The following is a 21,127-nucleotide window of genomic DNA, read 5'->3' as shown; positions in this document are numbered from 1 at the left end:
TATAAGACTCAACTTCAGGTTATTATGTGCTGCAAGCAAAAGGAGTGTTCCTTTCACAGCAAATTCATCCAAGGCAAATGAAATTGCCCATTATGGGCAACAATATAATGATACTGCCCTTAGGCAAAGAAACTGTTTCATACACTGATAAGCTGTGGGAAAAGTTCACTAGCAAAAGCATCATCCCATGAGTTGATATTTAATGGGGAAGAAAAGTCATTAAAAGGGGATGGGGATCCCTCATAACCAGAGTCACTGTATGTATCAAAAAGAACATTTGATTTCTCATGACTTTGATCACCTGAAAGCAATTCATCTATGCCCAGCTCTGGGACAAGTTCAGCTTCTGCTGGTTCATCTTTAATGCTGTCAGGTGAAAGTAGATTGTCCTCACTTGAGCAGAAAGATGCTTCCTCTGATTTTACTTCATCTGCAGTCTGGTTCCACTGCTCTACATCATCCTCCGTGGACAGAGGTTTTGTGTAGACGTGGTCAAAACGAATTAGTTCATTAATGGCTTCCAACTTGTCTGATGTGGTCCCCACAGTGCTAGAGGGGGAGGCTGGTAAGGAACTTTCCTCTGTTCCAGAGAAATCATCTTCAGCTGTAGACTGGTACCTTGGCTTGAAGTCTGGTGCCCAACTTTTGATGAACATTTCTGTGTTGAGACTGTCCAAAATACCCAGCAATATATCAGACTAGAAAAAAACAGGACAATAGAATTAATGAGTTATAAGAATCCACCTCTAGTACATCAAGCATTAGTTGACATATTTTTAATTGCAGTTTTTCTACTTCTTGATCCTTCTGTTGCATTAGTAATCCACCTACATAACCACATTTTCCACCCCCCCCCCATTTCCAACAATCACAGCCAATGGCACATACTGCTCGTTGCCTGTTCTCAAAAGGTTCTACTGCAGTAAAAAAAGGCATAAATTGACATGCACATTGGATCTTTTACTCATGAAACTGGAGTTTAAATGGAAAACAGGTAAAAGGATAATTGCATGAAACACTTTGAACATTCCACAGTTGGAAGTTTCTACCAATGGCTTGAGCCTCTGAATATCCCACTGTGGTAGTGCATCTCAGAATCGTAAAAACACCATTGAAAAGGGCAACAAACCAGCTTATCATATGTCAAATGTTTCAAAGAAAAATCAGACAATGGCTGATACCAGCCAAAGTCTAGAGTTGAAACCATAAAAGTATGGAAACGGGCAACTGGAAAGCGAAGCATGAATGATTAAAAGGATGACAAAATTTAAGAAACCACTGTACTCCAGACCTAAATTATCCATGTTAGTCTTCACATATGATTAATTTACACGGAGGGACAACTGACAATTACTACTTTAAGCCAATACCTGCAACATGGAACAGTGCATATCCACTTACAGCACTGACTGGTATTACACCTCCTATGCCTACAGACCATCAGCACAAGTTTGGGAACAACTAAGTAATACTTCTCTTTCACGACTTCAACTTAAGTGCCCAAAAAGGTAGATATATGACGGGTACAATTCATAGTGTACCACCTATCAGGCAGTACTTATGCAAATTATTTCCTTTCCTTTCATTCAAGGTAGAGGGTAGGTATAGCAGAGTAAGGAGAAGTTCCACAAAGTGAAAGACTAAACCACTACCTGCAGAGTAACTAAGACAGAGTCACATTAAGCATAGCTCTCAACTGTCCAGATTTTTGCAGTATGTTCAGATTTTTGACTATTGTAGTGTTCTGGGAAATCACTGGCAAATCATGGAGGACTAAAAATCAGAAAATAATGGTAGATATTAGATTTTCAAGCTTCAAAGCCTTTAGAAAATTCATGCTAATGCAAAACCTGTTATTCTACCAAGTTTTTAACTTTGTAAGAGCAATAGTTAGAAAGTGCTCCTATTTTTGGGCCTTTGGCCTCCCCAATTATTTGTCATTTTGTCCAGATTTCTTGTTCCAAGAGGTTGAGAGGTATAACAGTAAGAAAGAAGTGTGTACAAAAGAGGGGCAGCAATTTAAATTTTCTAATTTAAAGACTATCTACAGTAGATAAACTGTAATTTCAAAAGTATCTACATTAGATACACTGTTGCTAGTGCAACAATTCTCCAACTTCTGCTAGGAGGCCCAACAACTCTGGGCTGTTGGCTAAGAGCACTTAAAAATGGGCATCCCTGCTTACACTGCATACACACAAAATCAATTACCTGTAAATTCCTGAAAAGTATCCTAGCTTAATAAAAAAATGTTCCATTTAAATTTGAACTAAAAATGGTTTTCAAATTTTAAAACATTAAGACTTCACAAACAAAAACATTGCTGCAGAATTGTACCACTAGCCAAGACATGTACAATACATAATAAAGCATCTAACATAAAACAGAAATTCGAAATGCAAACTCGCAGCCCACTTTAAAACTACATTTTAGAGTGTCACAAATATGACAATGAGTCTGCAGACTATTACATGCCTAACAAATAACTAGACGGTGACTAAATACAAGAATGAAACCCTGTACATTAAAGTATATGAGGTAAATACCTTAACTATTATGCCAACTACAAACCATCCACAAGAAAAGGTAGAGCTGTCATTGCCCTAAATTTTTTTTTCGTTTTTCTTGGCATATGTCAGGCCTGAATGCATTCATTCACAAATCTTTAAAAGCTTCAAGGTAAAGGTGCCAGCCTCAATGTAGCTATCTACACACACATGCCATCATACTAGCTTCCACAGTACCAAGGACCATTTTCTTGGCACCCATCACTTCCCTCATGGTGTCAGTGGTGTCTATATACACACACACATTCATATGTGGGGGGGGGGGTAAGACCACCATTGCCTTACAACATGAAGGCTACAAATCCAAGGTTTCTATTACCATGACAAATTGGAATTCGTTAACCCCCACCTTACAGTATCCAATATTTCGTATTACCCTCCTCAGAATGCCAGTAGCACAGAATTGTAGCACGTGTCCTCCATTTCACTGGACAGCAGTAAATATTATGCATTTACCATAACTATTTGTGTTGTCCATTTTCATTCTTCACTGATGGGTCTCAGATCAGACTTGGCCGCTTTTTCCAGACTTATCTAAGTTTCAAGCTCCTCCCTTTTCTCATAATGCATCACAACTTCGCCAACTCTCTAGATCAAGTTTGCTGCCCTACAGGTCAACAGGTTATAGTAATAATAGTACAGAAAAATAGAAAAGAATTTAAGACTAAAATCCAGAACCTAAAGGTTCTGAATTTCCTCCACAAACTTCTCGAAGGCACAAAGCCGGGAGATGGCTAGGAAGGAGGTGAGGAAGAACGAAAATGGACCATTATGGTAAGTACATAACTTCTTGTCCTTTTCATTCTTCCCCATTGAAGGGTCAGAGTCCCAAGCTACGCAACTCCTGGGTGGCCTTTCAAGGAAGGATGTGCCGGAGTATGGTCAAGCCAAAGAATGCTTCTCCTAGAAACAATATCCAATTTATGAGAGACACAAGTGCGAGTCTTAGACCAAATGGCTGTGCCACAAACCATCAATTGACACTGGAAGAGAAGGCAGATGGCATAACCATAGATCTGGTGGAATGAGCCTTGGGTAGTAGAGGTAATAGAATACCTTTCTGTGAATAAATGAAGGAAATACAATCCGTAATCCATCTGGCTAAAGTAATCTTTGAAACAGCCTGACCTGAAGGGTTTGCTGCGAAAGATCCAAATAGGTGATTAAATTTTCTACACGTTTTTGTCACATTTTGAAAAAAAAGATAACGGAGTTGATTTGGATTCCATGGCTACCTTAAGCATAAAAGGAGGGACTTGTTCTTAATGATACCCTATCTTTAAGAAAAAAGTGAAACAGTTTCACAGTCAAAGCTTAAGCCTCCGATACTGCTCTTTAGCAGAAGTAATCGCTGCTGGGAAATTTGTTTTCCAGGAAAGAAATTTCAAGTTGCAACTTTCAGTTCAAAGGGCTTCTGGGTAAGGCCATGCAGCACTAACATGAGATCCCAAGGAGGGGAGGGGTCTTTAATTGCAGGCCAAAGAAAAATGCCCTTCAAGAAAGCATTGTATAACAAGGAAGAGAGGAAAATCCTTTTCTAGCATGAAAATTGGATATGGCAGCCAGCTGAAGCTTAATGGTAGAGAAACTGGCTACTTCTTGAAAAGGATTGCCAAGAAAAAGGAGAATAGCTAAAGTGAAAGCCGAGAGTGAGCCTCTAAAGAGAATATCCACCCTTACAGAAAATCTCTTCCACTTACTGCTGTAAACCATTGGAAGCTCTCTGAGATGTCAGGATTATATCACGGACAAAAGGGATGAGCCTGGACTTCCTTATAATTACTGGAAGTGGAGAAACCATGCAGTCAACCTCAAGGTGCAGCGACGGATGGGATAATTACTGAAAGTGGAGAAACCATGCAGTCAACCTTAAGGTGCAGCGACAGATGGGATAATGGGATACGAGATCATGTCTGGGATCCAGTATCCAAGGCAGACACTTCAGATGAAACCAAAGACAGGGGAACCATACCAGACGAGGCCAGAAAGCGACAATGAGCATTACTGAGTTCTTCAACCTGCTGGCTTTCTGTAGAAATGTCAGGATCAGAGGAAGAGGAGGATAGACAGAAAGGAGACCCGGTGGCTTACAACATCCCTCGGTGACTTCCTCTGTTTGGGGGGGGGGGGGTCAGAGCAAAATACTTGCTGCACTTGGAAGTTCTGAGGAGACACAGAGGCTGCAACAGCTGTAATCCTTTTAGCCTCAGGTAAGTTGCTACTACTGCCTAGCACTTTATAAACACTCAGGGGGAGGGGGGGTTGTGGTGAGTCCAAAGGGCAGTGCTCTAAACTGGTAACGACTGGCTCCCAGCTGAAAAGTGCCTTCTGCAGCACATGTCTGGTTTGATAGGATAGTACGCGTCCTGACGATCTACAGAGCACAGCCAATTGTCCTGGTGCAGGAAAGGCAGAATGGACAGAACTGTAACCATTCAGAACTTTGACTTCTTGACGAACTGATTCAGACTGCTGAGATCTAATACAGGTCCAGTTTTCTTTGGCACTAAAAAGAAGCGAGAATAAGTTCCAAATCCTCTTTGTTCAGTCGGGACCTCTTGGAGGACTCGTTGTAGAAATCTTTGGACCTCTTAAAATAGTGCAACTCTCTGACTGGGTGGTAAGTCAGGGAGTTTCCTCCTGGGACCCGGAGTAAGAAGGGAAAAGGGAAATGTAACAGCCTCTGGATATAACGTTTAGCACCCACGTGTTATGTTTGTACAGGTATCTAGGTCAAAGACAAATGACCCCGGCTACCTCCAGTACAACAGTCGGGCAGCGCTTCAAGAGCACTGGTAGGGTTTCAGAGAGGCCTTTCCTGACAGACCCTGATTTTTTGGACCCCTTCTGCTTCTAGGACAGTGGTCTGCCATTAAAACCTATGCCTCTGAAGTTGTCCCTGCACGGGTCCTAGAAAGATCCTTGAGACTTTCTGAACCAAGTTTTCTAACCTCCTCACTGATTCCTTAAGAAGGTCCTCTTGAGGGTAGAGACAAGTCTTCTCTTCTGCTCACTTCAGGTTAGTGTGTCTTTCACCAATGGTCCAAACAAAGAGGAAGGGGGCATTTATGAATGGCTCCACAAAGTCAAAGCCACACCCAGGCCTGTCGCCTAATGGCTATGTCTGCATCAGCTGCTTACGAGGTGCCTTCCGCTGTGTGTGAAATCAACTTCAAGGAATTTGCAGAGGAAGAAAGAGTAGCCAGTTAGGGAGAAACCTTTTTCCAAGCCCTCCTCCTAAATGGTCTCTGCAAGAGTGTTAGCTCCTTGAACAGATCTCTCTGTAAAATGGTTGAAGTGCACCAACGTTTAAATGACCTCAGAGCAAAGGTATCTGTGGTGTAAACGCACTTTCCATGTCTGTCCATCGTGCAAGACTCCTTGCTTGGCGATTAGACAATGGAGCTTTGTTCGGCCTGCTCCTTCATGGTTGCTGCAATAGCATCTACTGGAATACCTTTGCTCCAATGTGAACAATCAGAAGGTGGGCTGAGAATATTATCAGGGCATTTAGGGATTGGCTCGACTATGTCCAGTTCTTTCCTGGCCCAGTAGGAGGCTAAATCTATCACGGCATCTGCTGGGGGAGACACCCAGGACATAGATGGGACCACCCCGAAAACATCCAGAACACCAGTTTCTCAAGAGGATCAGTCACCTTTTTGCCCAAGGAGATGGTGATCAGGGATCTTTCTTCCTCATCGAAGATGGCGTCCTCCGTGACAGACTCCGTACAGGAGTCTATGTGCCTCCTTTTACAGTAATTAGTCTTCTGAGAGACCTGCACTGTGGTGTGTTCCAGAGAGAGGTATCGGAAGGGGAACTCCTGGAGAGGGTGGTCTGGAGGCTTCTCGGGGCAGGCTGACCTATGGCAGATGTGATGGGCTCAGTGCTCAGAACCAATGAAGAGCAGGGCACACCCTGGAGTGAGGAGACATTTCTCTAATCCTGGAGAAAGCCCTTCCTGTAGCCTGGAAGGCTGGATGACCCAAGGAAACCCTCTACCTCAGAGCCAAAGTTGCTGAAGGAGAGAGAGCAGAGCCAGTCACAGATCTGAGGACTAATGAAAGAACCAGACCTGAGCTGTCGAGGGCTGAAAATCCGAGAAGCAATGAATCTGATAGTCAGTACTGAAAGCAACCCCCCCTAGCATGAGTGCCAGCATCTTGGATCCATGGCTCACTCGGATCTGACAAGAAAAGAGCAGGGCTGGTCAGGGATGTGGTCAGAGTCAAGGAAGGGAGTTTCCTCAGATCCGACCTAGACTCTCTTGGGAGACTGGGGTCTTGGGTTTCTGAAACCAAGGGGAAGGATCAGTAAAAGGAGTCTGCAAAATAGGAGATGAACACTCCCAGATCCTAGATGGCAGGACCCCCTTCTGGATCTGTACCCTGAGAAACTCCCACATCATCCTGTCCACATCGGACTAGATGCCAAGAAAGCATGTCCGGATTTTGTTGGCATTTGAAAGACTTGCAAAAAGGGCTGGAGAAAATGGTTCTGTCTGGAAGGCTGGTAAATGAGTCTTAATAGCAGGATCTGAGGGTTTCTGAACTGAAGAAGCTGTCCCTGGACCAGGGGAACCTGCAACAAGGATCAGTTCCTGATCAGAGGTCCTAGGATCAGACATGGTCTTTGATTCGCTTGGGGCCAAAGCAACAGGATCCAATGAAGGATTTTTGACACTAGGATTCACAGCAGACTGGTACGAGGATTCTTTAGCATCCAACCATTTCTGGTTACACTTGGATCCAGGGTAGTCATATCAGAGGGACTGGATCTTTTCTGGCTTGGCTCCGAAGACTCACTTGAAGCAGCAGAAAGGGATCTTTTGGAGCGGACATGCTTAGAGGGGGTTTGAGCCCCTGAGGAAGAGGATGCAAGCAAAATGCCTTTCAATAACCAGGCAGTCAGTATCCAAATGCACTCGTCCTAAGCAATAGATGGACATAAGATCCCAAATTCAGGTGCCCACAAGAAGACAAGTGCACTATTTGAATCCTGTAAGTTTGTCGGCCATTGGTAATTTTTTTTTTGTTTTGTTTTTTTTTTTTTTTTTGTTAAACAGGGAAAGGACCGCCAACGGCACAAAAGGAAGTGAGACAAGATAGGTCCCACAACACCCTCAAGATCTAATGATAGGAAGGAAAAATAGAAAACTGTATAGTACATATTTATATATTTACAGAAAAAAAGTTTAGAAAAACTCAACAACTAACAGTCCCGAGACTCCAGAACCACATCTGTAGGCAAAGCGCGGCAAACAAGATCTGGGGCATTAGAGAAGGTGTGATGCATTATTGGAAAAGGGAGGAGCTTGATGAGCCTAAGTCGGGAAAAAGTGGCCAAGATGGATCAGAGACCAATCAATGAGGAACAACATCAGATGTTTCATTATACCTACCAAATAAAAAAAAAGGTCTGGAAAGTAAGCTACAAAATAAATGCTGCATTTCCAAATCTGGGGCATCAGCAAAATCATGGGAAACCTACTTGTACAAGACAGTATCAAGAAGTTATAGAAATTTACTCTAAGGAAAAAAAACAAGCTCATTCAGATTTTTCCATAAGGAAAGCACCACAGACTTGAACATGGCAATTCCAGCTGTGCAATTAGGGACAGGGACAAGCCAATGACGACTGGAAGATTAAATTACCAGCAAAAGGTGGAAGGCAAAATTTTGAATACAGCTTGCCTTACCTCAGAGTCTGAAGAGTCAAAGCTGTCAGAATCCACGTGGACTTCTTCAGGATGTCCGACTGCTGGGCCTGCACCTGCTGCAGAGGCACACGTAGTCTGAGTGCTGCGGACTCAGCGGACCCGGTCGACAAACTAAATTCATCCACTTCAGATTGTGAAAAAATCTAAGGAAAGGAATTCAACAAATGGAATAGTGACTCTCCAAGAAAGTTTTAAACATTAACAAAAACCCTTGCCTTGATTTAAATATTTGCCTCATGCATATTTTACATTCTACTCTCACTTCGTCTTTAAAACCTTCAAAATTAACTAAGGTGTATGATCTAAATCGTAAATTCTTCACAGCATACTTCATACATCTCATGTAAATTAAAATTACACAAATAAGGTTTTCCAAAAAGCAGTACATTTAACATAATTCAGAATGAATAAAGGAATTTTATCAATTAACTAAAAATGTTCAGCTAGTAAAAATTATTACATCTACATTTGATTAGAACACAATGGAAGCCCACTTGGCCACCTGTAAATACCCACAGATTAGGCAGAGCTACACAAAAATTGGCAGAAAAATTAGTTAGAACATATAGAAAACAACCAGAAGTATTGACAAGGTTCTGAACAAGAAGTGACAAATGTCCTAAAGTAGCCACCCCCCCACCCATGTAGCACCTCTGAAAGAATAAACTATAGCCAGGTTTTCAATGGCCATCTACAAAACAAATACGATATATCCAAAAGCTATGCTCCTATACATTTAATGACATATATACCCATGAAAAGCTACAGTTACATATTCAACTTACCTTTGTCTCTTCTGTAGTTAAAGTATCCAATCCTAACCTGTTACGGAGTTCTTTGTTTTCTGTTACAAGATCTTTTGTCTTTTCACGTAGAAGTCTATTTTCAATATGAAGTTTCTGGTTCTAAGAAATAAAAGTCCATCAACTGCTGCAATAAAATGCAACAAACTAACAATTACATAGTGACTACTGTATTACTTGCATGCTTCTCAAGCAAGAGCCTATGGCATTTAGAAACCGTACCGGACCTAACAGTAAATTTACATTAGTTTAATTTACTCATCTTAATTGGCTGAGTGGGCTGGAACAAGGACCCATTTTGGCTACAACACAGATAGAATGAAATGAAGGGATAAAACACCAAACCTTCCAAAGGAAGGTATGTATAAACACAAATGTACATAGCAAAATATGGCAAAAAATTCACAAACAATAACTCCACATAACCTACCCTGAAATGTGAAAAAGTAATAAAAGTAGGTCCTATACGGAGCTACAGGACCTGACCCTGGAAGCAATATGCCCAGCAAAAAATACGTACACCCAACTTTCTTCCAACTACAGCAACAAAGTGGAAGTATGAGGCACAGGCACAGAGACACTAAACTGCGGTCACTTTAAAATGCAGAATTACATAACTTATCAACCATATCAATGGCTGTGATACTTCTGTATATGTCCTTTTGAAAACTACTATAATGCCCTTATAATCTTAAATTGTAAAGCCTAACAGACCACTTCTTACATGAGGGTATTTCACTTTTGAGATACTGATTTCCATTTTGGAACCAACACTGCATTTTTACCTGAAATCAAGACCGCAGTAATGAAATTCATGCAGAAAGCAGTTTTGTACAGTAAATGTGGAGAAAAAGACGCTCCCTGTCAGAAATGCAGAAAGTGAGGTCTGCATCTATGCAGGAAACAAAGTTGAAGGCACAATCCTGTTGCGCCTGGGCCATTTCAATCCGCCATTGATCAACACTAATGCTTGGCTCCCAATCTGTCAAGCTCAACACGGCAGCATCCATGAAATAACTTATTGCTGGTGAAAACTGAAGAATTTAATTTCAACTCAAGAGCCACTAGTATGAATCATTCTGCTGCTAAGCAAAGCAAACTGCAATCAGCACAGTTAAGTCCATGTCTCAGAACCATTCTAAAAAGGTCTTACCCCCAAATCCATCCACCATGTTATCCACAAAACTGAACTGAGAAACATGCTGCATGTTTTCCAGCTAAACTTACTGGTCATAAAAGGTAAATCTACAGCAGCCTTACTGGAAAGCTCAGTGTCAAGACTCATAAGCTCCTGCTATTCAATGTAAATTGCAGTCATGCTCCGTATGTGTGTGAAATACAGCAGATGACATGAGCTGTTGAGTTACTTCTGCAGCATAACATTGGTCATACAGGCTGCAAGTGATTTCTTTGTGATCTTTTTTCAGAGGTACCCACAATTTAGGCTTGAACAGAAATATTTCCTCTGGCAAAGCGGCGTCTTCCTCCCACACCAAAACATCTATTGCAGCATAACTAGCAGAGATGCTAAACTTGTTAGGACACAAAAGCAGCATCAGCAACTTGAGACATCAGCCCTCTGCACGCTAGGGTTTACACCTCTGAAACAATTTATGGGGACTTGTGTGACAGTACGTGTGTGTGTGGGGTATAGCTGTCCACAAGTAAGTTCCACTGTGTTGTACACTTAGCTTTTAAAGACTCTCCAAGCACCTTCCAAACATCTTTAAATATCATAAGGCAACTGCTCACAGAGATAACTAAATTCCTAAAATCAATTACTCCTACCTGCCCAGGAAGGTGAGCAGTGAAAGCTTCTGCTGAGAAATGATTTACTGCAGCTGAAAGAGTTTTCAGGTAGCAGAGTGAGGCACAGATTCTTTTCCCTTCTTTTCTAATTCTTGTGTCCCATACTTTTCTTTTACTTCAACACACTGTAATTTGTATAAAAGTATTGACAATCACTATAGCTACCAATTTCACATACTTCCCACAATACACCACGCACATGCTCAGAAAAGTCACGCTCTTCCTTTCACCATGTTACAGCTTGTTAATACTTTGACCTTTACTTTATCCAATACTCAAAAGTACACTCCTTTAAGTATACCACATCTCTAAAGGACAAGAATGCCCACTCCCACCCATTAAAGCATTCCTCCTTATTCCTCTGAATGCAAAATGTTTTCCAACCTATTGACAGAAGTAACTCATTTAAGTCAGTGCTGCCTTACATTTCAGTGACTTAAATGTGTTACTTCTGTCGATAGGTTGGAAAACATTTTGCATTCAGAGGAATAAGGAGGAATGCTTTAATAGGCGAGGGCATTCTTGTCCTTTATTGGTGTCACTACTCAAATTACAGGCTGGTGACACTGAACCAAAACCAGGTCCTCAGTGCAACCTCTGCATCTCCACTACACTTTTTTTTTCCTTCAAGACTTGCAACTGCCTATCTTACTTTTAGAAGCATAAATAAAATATCACTCGAAGCAGTATTTTCAATCATTGCCTGACATGACTTCTGAATCGCTGAATGTGACACGTCAGTCCTACTCCTAAGAAGCAAGTGAAATGAAACAAGAATAACTGGTGGCCCTTTATTTCTCATTAAAAGCACTCTCCATGTAAGCAAACTAGAAGAGTCCAAACCTATACAAGGACACTGACCTATACCAGTTAGATAAACATACACAGTGTAGTATTAGCTCCAGAGATAGTTTATGAACCCCCCCACACACACACACACATTATTTTCCCTTCTGAATTTGCTTACTAAAAGTAATTGTGCTTTCCTTCAGGAGGGTTTAAGTATTACCCATATTGCCTCTTGTCTACTCCAACATATATCTGTTCCTTAATCAGTGCCATACTCCCCATACACCCTAATCCTAGTTCAAGAAATCAGTCTCAATTTTTAATGTTACTGATACAAATGGTGTATTACTAATCCAGCTCAATACTTAATTCCCTCACCAACCAATACCCTATACTTTCTTACTGCACAAACAGAGCTGTACATTTCTTACTGCCAATGAAGTTAGCTACACATTTTACCAGCATGCCAACAGTCTGCTATGATAGCAGTGAGGAATGGTCCCTGATGTCCTTTTTTTTCCAAGACTGGGTACTTCCAGATTACTTTTTCCACTTTCTTCATCAATGAAGATGCAGGCAAAAGCCAGAGGCAGGAATACAGAGAATGTCTGAAGCAGTTATGATTTACAAAAGTTCTGCCACCATCAAACTGACCTGCCAATGAACATATTACTGTTGCACTCACTAGACCAACATCACCAGTCTCTGTAGATGTTCCAGTCACAAACTGCTTTTTATTCTAGTTAACGTCAAGGATTCCTGCTGGAAAATGTGGATAATACTCTCAGTTCACAGCAAAAAAAAAAATCTTAAACACAGATAAAAGGATAGGTTTTGTCTCTGAAACAAGATGCCCCGGATTTTCTAGACAGTGTTCTAACTCACTGTAATGAAAAATACATTATCCAGTGATATATGTAGTCTATACATCTTCTGTATAGAAAGTACATACAGAAATTAACTACTAACCAAGAAGATTAAGATGAGATTTTTAAAAATGACCAATTCTATAAGAAAAGCATTCATTTATCTCCAAGCAACTCCACCTGAAGCAAAGTTAATTTAAATCTACTCAAAGCATCTGATTCTTTGATAAACAAGACGTGAAATATATCAGAGTGCATCCTAACAAAGACAAGCACCCACTAGACGTGAAATATATCAGAGTGCATCCTAACAAAGACAAGCACCCACCCACTATGCACATGTCTAAATCCCATCCCAGAAAGCTTATATTCTAGAATACTGTATTAGCGCCTGTTTTTCCACCCAAACTGTGGTCTTGACTGTGAAAGACAGCTAGTCACACTTGAATGTCCACCAGTTCATTCAACATTAAACCTTACTGAAGTGAAACTATGTAACATTCACAGAACTTTTTTTAAGCTTTGTTACTTTTACAAAAAACATCTAAGTCTGTAGCACGTTAACTAGATTCATGGCAACTAACACCTATAATACGAACTCAATGCCTTGCTCTAATTCTCCTTAATGTATCTGTACAGTTCATTTGAATCCTAACATTGTTTTCCTGTAAATCACAAGCTGTAAATAAAATCGGACTCTTAGTACCCTGCTACGAACATTAAAATACAGTTTGTTATATCACATCTGCTTACATTGACCCTTCTTGTAAATCACAAGCTGTAGCTGAAAATGGGCCCTTAGTATAAACACCAAGAAGAGTATTTGGAATCCAGTCATTTCAAATGTAGAGAGTTTCCATTAAGGTCTTACCTCCAATTCCAGTTCAACAACTTGCTGTTCCAGTTCTGACATTCTGGCCTTCTTTCTGTCACGAGCAGTCTGTGCTGCTACTCTGTTTTTCAACTTTCTGTAAAATACATTTTTAATTATTTCACGTTCACTAATTAAAATCTCCTAAACATTTAAAACTGTACAAACACAACACTTGCAATAGACAGTCTGCTTTCAAGTAAATTTTTTTTTTTTTTACAAAGACAATGGCATGCAAGGGTGCCGATTAAAGGAATTAGCAGCGCTGTATAGCTAAAGCAGCTCATGGACTTTTCCTAACAAATCAAGAGGATACTATCAAGCATTTTGCTCCACCCCCCCATGTTTCTTCCACCTGCTTTCAATAAAGCTTTATGCTAAACACTTTAGGGCTGGTGATAGCCTACGCTCTTCAGAAATTAGAACTTACTGTCACTTTAAATGTTACATCAGGACCTTATCTAATCAAGAAGACTTCTAGGAGATACCAACTGTACACCAAAAGACAAACAAAAGATGCACTGCTTTACACCATTGCTATTTAAGAATATAGACTAGTCAAAGGCTACCAAGCTTTACCCACCTAACTTGTCTTCCAAACAAAAATAAATGCATCAGAACAGATTGTGGGATGGGGAGGTTAGTTAATTCAAATCTAAAGCACCATTCAATTTTGGTCCAGAACAGGTTTTATAAATTATCTTTTCTACATTTTTAATCATTTGGGCAATGAAGTAATAATGCTTGTTACATAATAAATAACTCTCAAGATAGAGGACAGTTCTACAAGCAACCTAAACGCAGTACTGCAAACTTTTCCTCAAGAAGCTCAAAAACTCACACATACCTAAATCCTGGAAAACTTCTACTACTGTCCTGTTGCATAAAGGAGGCACATTCTACTTTTGATTTGACAGGGATGTAGCCCCAATATGCAGATCTGCCAGCCATTAAATGTCAACACAATAAAAAACAGTATTTGCTGACTTTGGCCAATCAAAGCACAGCTGATTTCCATTATCCTACTACATAATGATACAAATAAAGCACGAGGACACCTATACTGCATAAATAAATATTACACTATTAGGAGATTAGCAGTCATCTAAAGCTTGAGATGCACATTAAAAAGTTAGGGGTGGTGGGACACACCTGAGACTCCTGTATTTAATGAAGTTGCTAAAAATGACAAAAGCATGCAATACCACTGCAATCCTTACTAACCTCTACAGTTAACTGTTTGCCATACAATGCAGGCACCATATTTGTTGGCAATCACCCTAACAAAAAACTGAGTTCTCATCCTAATGTGGATATAGACAGCTCCTCGGCTGACCCAGCCATGTTACAAGGAATCATATTATCTATCATTCAAACAAACACCTTCTACTCAATGTAATCAACTATAGAAAAAACTTCCAGCACAAACTGGGAAAAATCCAGAACACAAATCTATTTAATACTTGACCAGCACAAACTGGGACAAAACCAGAACACAAATCTATTTAATACTTGATCACCAATCAAATATGTAGCTGCTCCACTGGCATCACTTTTAACTAGCCAATTCCATATCAATAATAACAGTTACAACTGCCAAACTCTAGATGGTCCATCTCACCTCCCCCATTTTCGCTGTTCCTCCAAACTATCACTATCACTTCCTAATTTCTGTAGCTCTTCTGCATTGCAACTACCTTTTTCTGTGCTCCCTTCCAATTTCTTTCATTCCTAATATCTTCCTTTTACCTACTTTTGTTTACAACCCACTTTTTTCACACCTCCATTCAGTGATAACTTCCCCCATTCATTTTTTCAGGCTTAGTCCAAAGCATGTGTGTGTGCATGTATGTGTATAGACAGACAGCTATATTATATAAAATCAATCAGAGCTAGGTACTGTAAACAATTACCCCACACATGGGAAAATATTTACAGTGTAAAATATTTGTGCAGAGCCAACACATGGCATTTGTCAACTGCAGTTATCTGCAGGGGAAAAAAATTACAACAAAGCTTTTTTTCCCCATGTAACACATCTGTGTTGCTCTTTAGAATAAGAACAAGGAGTAAGAGTAGAAGCAATAGAATAAATATTAAAGAAAAAAGAGGGAAGGAGATAGGTGAAGAGGAAGACAATGTTGAAATAGGGAAACTTTCATGAGACAGTACAAAACATGACACTGAATTTCACATATATCTACCATCACATGAGTAAAGCAATTGGTGGAGGAAACATTTGCATTTGGCAACTTTACAGGAAATTTAGTGGAGCAGAATTTTGTGCTACAGTCCCTCTCTGAGACAGGAAAGAAGAGGAGAAACCCAAACTTGAAAGGCTAATATTGGATTATGATCACTGTACAGGAATCTAAAGGGGGGTTGTTAAGATTACTCCTGAGAGGATGGGGGGCATATTAACCGGATGTTTGAATGGTGAGCAATTAGTGAAGAGCAAAAGCAACTCTAGCTTGAATAAGTTTTAAAATTAGAGATCCAAGGAGTATCTATCAGGAATATTTGCTTAATGCAGAGTTTCCTGATGAAGACAGAAAATAGCACTGGAGACAAGACAGACTAAGGGCACCTTTAATCATGTGGTAGGTGGATGAAGTGAGGAGCCTATCTGTACCTTAAATGAAAAATGGTGTCACTAATGAAATATACAGCAATCACTGTGACTGAAAAAATCCAGTCTTTGTTTCTAAATATGCTCTGCAAATCTGTTATGAATTTTTCCATGCACTGCCTAAATTAGGTAGCAGTTTCCAGTTTTATTCTAGGAAATTATTTTAGCTTTTTTCTTGTCCTAGATATGTTGTTTGTGTAGAGAAACATGATGATGCAGCGACAGTACCATGTACTCAGTGAAGATGCTGAACAATGGGTGCCGAGTTGGTCTCTAGCAAATCTCTCGTTTCTAAAATGCACTCCATAAATTTGTTGTGAATTTTTTTTTCAATCCTCTAGAGCCGGTAAAACAGAAACTGCTCAAAGATAGCAGTTTCTATTTTAATTTTAGGAAATTATTTTACTTTACCTCTTTCCAGATCTTAGACAAATGTTTCTGAAACGAAATGTGATGAAATCGAAGTAGCACGTGTCAAGATGCAGATGAACGACAGGTGTAAACCACAACTTCTGGGGGGGGGGGGTGTAAACTAGAATATTTTCTAACATTACATTTTTTTTCTTTATCTGCTTGAAGGTAAAATGGCAATGTGAACCTGAATGTAGCAGGACAGTTCTAATGGTGGTAGGGAAATGGGAAGTAGATGGTGTTTTACAGAATGCATTCAAGAAACCTTGGGGGTGAAGGGAGAGGGCCCAGTAGAGCTATGTACCATCTCTCCTACAAAATGGCCTTCAGAGACAATATCTGGCAACAAATTAACCACGTCAGATAATTTCTGTTGCTTGTATATAAATGTTAGAAGGATTAGGGGTGTAAAGATCTGTACCATATAGATGTCTTCTTTACGGAGTTTGAGGAGAATGAAAATGATTAAGTATTCATTTGTGGGTTTTCCTCCACTGCATCTAGGTGTACTGTACTTATACATAGCTTTGAATATGAATTCAGTCAGCACTCTTTTGGTCTTGCTGAGTCCGCAATACAAAGAAGTTTTGTCTTGGAGAAATAACAGTTTGAGAGGGTTGAGGTGATATTACCAGGACATCAATAAATTAGCATAGGGATCAGCATCTTTTAATGCTAAAATGCTTAAGATTGTCAGCTATAACGTGAAGGGTATTTTACCAGATCGGAAGTTGGGTCTACTAGGTTTCTTTATTACCTGTGTGAAACTACATTTTGCAAGAAAATAGAGTACAATTAAATTGACCCAACTAAAAGAAGACTGATGGCTGCACAAATATTTTTGGAAGAAGCATTGAGGTCTAAAACTGTCACAGTTGACTGGGCTTGAAGTAGGGTTGTCACTTTTTCAAATACCCACTATGGGTCATTTTTTATGAAAACCTTACACACAATTAGTGCAAAGAACTGCACTTTGCTACCAAAATAAAGGCTTATCATGTCACTTAGTTATTTTAGATATAAAATGATTGAGTGATGCAAATGTAAGGTCTTTGCCAAAGAAGCTTTGAACGTGTTCCAATCCTTGTAAAATGTGCTCTCACTACAACGGCTGAATACCAAAGCAACACCACCTCTCCAATTTTTACAGAGAAGGAAAACAAAACTATGTCTGACATAGTCCTGACTTTGAAGTATTATGTCATCAAAGGTGTCTGTAACGAGAAGAATCACACCAACCCACTGCCAGATACGACTGCGCAAGAGAGTCAACCTCGAGCTTTGCTCCCTATTGCATCACACTACTCTTTCCCTTTACCACTTTAAGTCAAGGATCAACAGCCATCTTGCCACGCAGGCACTTACAGGTCATATTTCAAATGAGAAGCAAGCCTGCAGTAACAGCCTAAATTACAAAAATCATTCCATCGCATCACAGTCACACAAATTCTGCAATAGCTACCAAACTGACAATTCTTCAAAAATGTGTAGTTATATACAGTGCGGAGTACACGAACAAAGTTTAAATGGCACCGTGGAAGTCCAACCTATTCATACCCTATCCCCAAAAACACTTAATCAGTAAACGATTTCACTACTTAATCAAATTGTTACACTACATGAATTACGTTATTGGTGGTATAGTACCAAAAAATGTCACAATACTTAATATAAACATTTAACATTAAGCCCTGTACCTAAAAAGCCTACTTGCTATTACCAGACCTGAACCTAAATAGCAAACATGAACATATAAATTAAGTCTTCCAGGAAATGTAAGTTTATTTCCTCCTTCCTATGCAAGACCTGACTATCAAGTCTGAAGGAATCTCGGGAATGTACAGTTACACTACGCGCCCTCAAACACGGCATACTCTGTCCTGACAAATAGTTGCAATATGCTATTACACAGGCACTGTTTTCAGCTAAAACTCGATAGACGGGAATAATGCTAACAAAACACAGTTACAAATACCAGTGGAAGGGACAGGAAAGACATCACCAGCTGAGCTGATCAATAACTTGGAAGTGCAGTACAGCCAAATAGGCGACTACCTGATGCACAAATGCCAGCGGATAAGTTACTATCAGAATGCAGAAATAACAGTGTTATCAAGTCATATACAATTAAAAATGCCAACTATATTCTATTATACCGAAGACCTTAGCAAGGTCTCTTTTCCATTTATAAATAAATACATATGACAAGACCCTCACAAAATCCTTACCTGCGCATAGCCTTCTCTTCGGGTGTCAAGTGCGTCAAGCGCTGCCGCTTACGATGAGGAGCACCGCTACTTGATTCTGGGCTACTACAAGGCGTCTGCGAAGCCGGTAACACCACAGGCACTGGAGGCCTGGGACTAGCACAAGCCATAGTGCCTGCTGCCTGTTTACCGGAGATAAGAAGCACCTTCTGGGCTCCTGTAGCCGTAGTTGTCACGACCACCATGGCTGGTTTAAAAAATGAATGCACACAATTTAGTTTACACACCTCTCATTTACTGCTGACAACGTCAAATCTTAGTCACCACCCGTAAATTTTGCGCACTATAGCCGTGGGCCGCCCACTTCCTCGCTGAAGATCAAGGATCGTGTTTGACAGTGATTGGTCAAAAAAACTCTAACGTCAACAAGTCAGAGTTTCTTATTGGTCGTCTATGGGGAGGAATACCGGCTTTGCAATTTGCTAAGGGGGTGTTTGCATTAATGTTTGTGAGGGGCGGGGATTTCCGGGATTTTAGTTGGGAATCCTGTTTATTTAATCTTAGAACAGTATAGATTTGGGAATGCGTTTGCGTCATTATTCGTTTTCTGGAGCATTATTTATGCTTCTTTCAGGTTATATACACTCCCTCAAAATACAAGTCCTTTAACTTTCCCGAATTTAGGGATTAGTTGCGCCAGTAATTCAAGTGTCCCAGTGTCTGGACCGTTTTCCTGTTTTATTTGTTTGCTTTAGTTTGGTTATTATGTAGTGGTTAAATACATTTGTACACTAGTAGCGCACCTACTTCTTAATTCATGTTTGGCAAATGTGTGAAAGAAACGTAGATTTGATGTCGATTGGCGAAGCGCTTAATATAATTTTTTAATCATTCAGAAATAAACGCGGTTCATCTTAAAACACGCATTATTTGTATGTTTAAAACTGAATTTAGTAGTAGCTCACATGTTTAGAAAACGTGAACTACTCACGTTACCGTAAAGAGAGAGACAACTGGGCAGGAGCACTCCTTACTAACGAGGTTAGGGGTTTCGCGTAGTTTCATAACTACTGGTTTGCACTTTGGATGGAACGTGCGTTACGAATTAGCTTCTCTTGCTCTGTATTTATAAAACGCAAATGCGAAGGGTCTGTAGTCGTCCCTGATTCTGACAATAACAAGAGTGGTTTCGTGTGTCAAAATATCTAATGAGGTTTATTCTAATACCCCCATGTATCGTGAATCTTCAAAGTAATTTGCATGAGTTTTACTAATGTAAAGAAAATGTATTCGTGCACATGTAGCGAGTCTTCTCACAAATTTTTATTTGCCTTAATTTCGTGTAAATTTAAGAATTACTGTATTGAATTTCTCTCTTTTGTGCACACGCTAAAGCGTTTCTTTATTTTACGTAAAACGTTTCTTTATGTTACGAGAAGCGATTTTAGTGTAGTCTGACAGCGATTTTTTGACAGTTGTTTTAAATATAAATAGTCTAAACAGAAAAAAATTGTACTGTAAATAGTGCATCTGTGTAATCTTATTTGTGTACCGCCTCTCCTCCCACTCCGTTCAGTTAGTATTTACCTTTTTTACTGTCAGTTTGTATAGGCCATGCATTTATATACATTCTATACTGTATATTCCAGTATATGCTGTTATAACCAAATGATATGTATTTCATATGCTTTATGCTTTTCTTATATTTGCGCCTCTAAATCGGGACATGCCTGAAAAGGGGTTATTTGATCGGCCCCTCCATACATTTGTCCAATGTGTACATATTTATTTTGTGCGAAGGCTGGTTATCAGATTAATCGAGCGAGACATTTTATTTAGGATTTCATCTGCAAGAATGGTTGTTGTTGTGTCTTTCGGCTTTTCCCGGTTAGGGGTCGCCACAGCGGAACTCCGGTCCGCTAATGATTGGCAGAAGATTTTTACGAGCCGAGTTGCCAGCCCTGACGCACAACTTTCACTACCTTCATGCCCATTCACGCATGTCTCCATACAGAAGACGCTGTAGCTCAGAATCGAACCGGACAGCAAGTAAAAGCCAAGTGATTAGGACGCCAGACATATAATTGTCCAGAGGACCAACCCACATTTACTTAGGGCTGCAGATGTCCTTGGGTATAGTGCATAAATATTCAGCGATTAATACAAGGTGCACTAGAAGCACATTTTTGCTTGGCAGATCTGTACATTCTAAGGGAGTATGTAATAGTGGTCAGCAGGTGTTTCAATCTTATTCTTCTAGACAGTTGGTCTGATTCATGACGGGAAGCTATTTTTATACTACCCCCCAACATAAAAGTAAAGTTAATAGGTGTATACATGCAATGCTTCTTCCTAAACGCCCTGTCTTTATGGGGGAACCAGTGCCACACAGGAGCTGCTAAAACATATTACATTAGTTTTATCAAGCAGGGCAATATTATTTTTAATGCACT

The 21,127-nt window shown here is 40.0% G+C and overlaps 1 protein-coding gene across 1 annotated transcript; it reads right to left on the bottom strand.

Annotated features, from left to right (window-relative positions):
- Positions 1 to 363: 363 nt before the first annotated feature.
- On the bottom strand, positions 364 to 19,041 carry XBP1 (X-box binding protein 1). The gene is made up of 5 exons (XM_044068318.1): positions 18,696 to 19,041; positions 13,428 to 13,524; positions 9,075 to 9,194; positions 8,269 to 8,432; positions 364 to 698 (listed from the first exon to the last, which is right to left on the bottom strand). Exons 1-5 carry the CDS (start codon positions 18,917 to 18,919, stop codon positions 503 to 505), a joined length of 801 nt encoding a protein of 266 aa, XP_043924253.1. The 5' UTR covers positions 18,920 to 19,041; the 3' UTR covers positions 364 to 502.
- Positions 19,042 to 21,127: the final 2,086 nt, after the last annotated feature.

Source organism: Protopterus annectens, chromosome 4.part0 (assembly GCF_019279795.1).
Source record: "Protopterus annectens isolate FY-2018-M chromosome 4.part0, PAN1.0, whole genome shotgun sequence".
NCBI classification, from domain to species: Eukaryota; Metazoa; Chordata; order Ceratodontiformes; family Protopteridae; genus Protopterus; species Protopterus annectens.
Note: the sequence above shows the minus strand (reverse complement) of the source record. Positions and strands in the feature narration are given on the sequence as shown.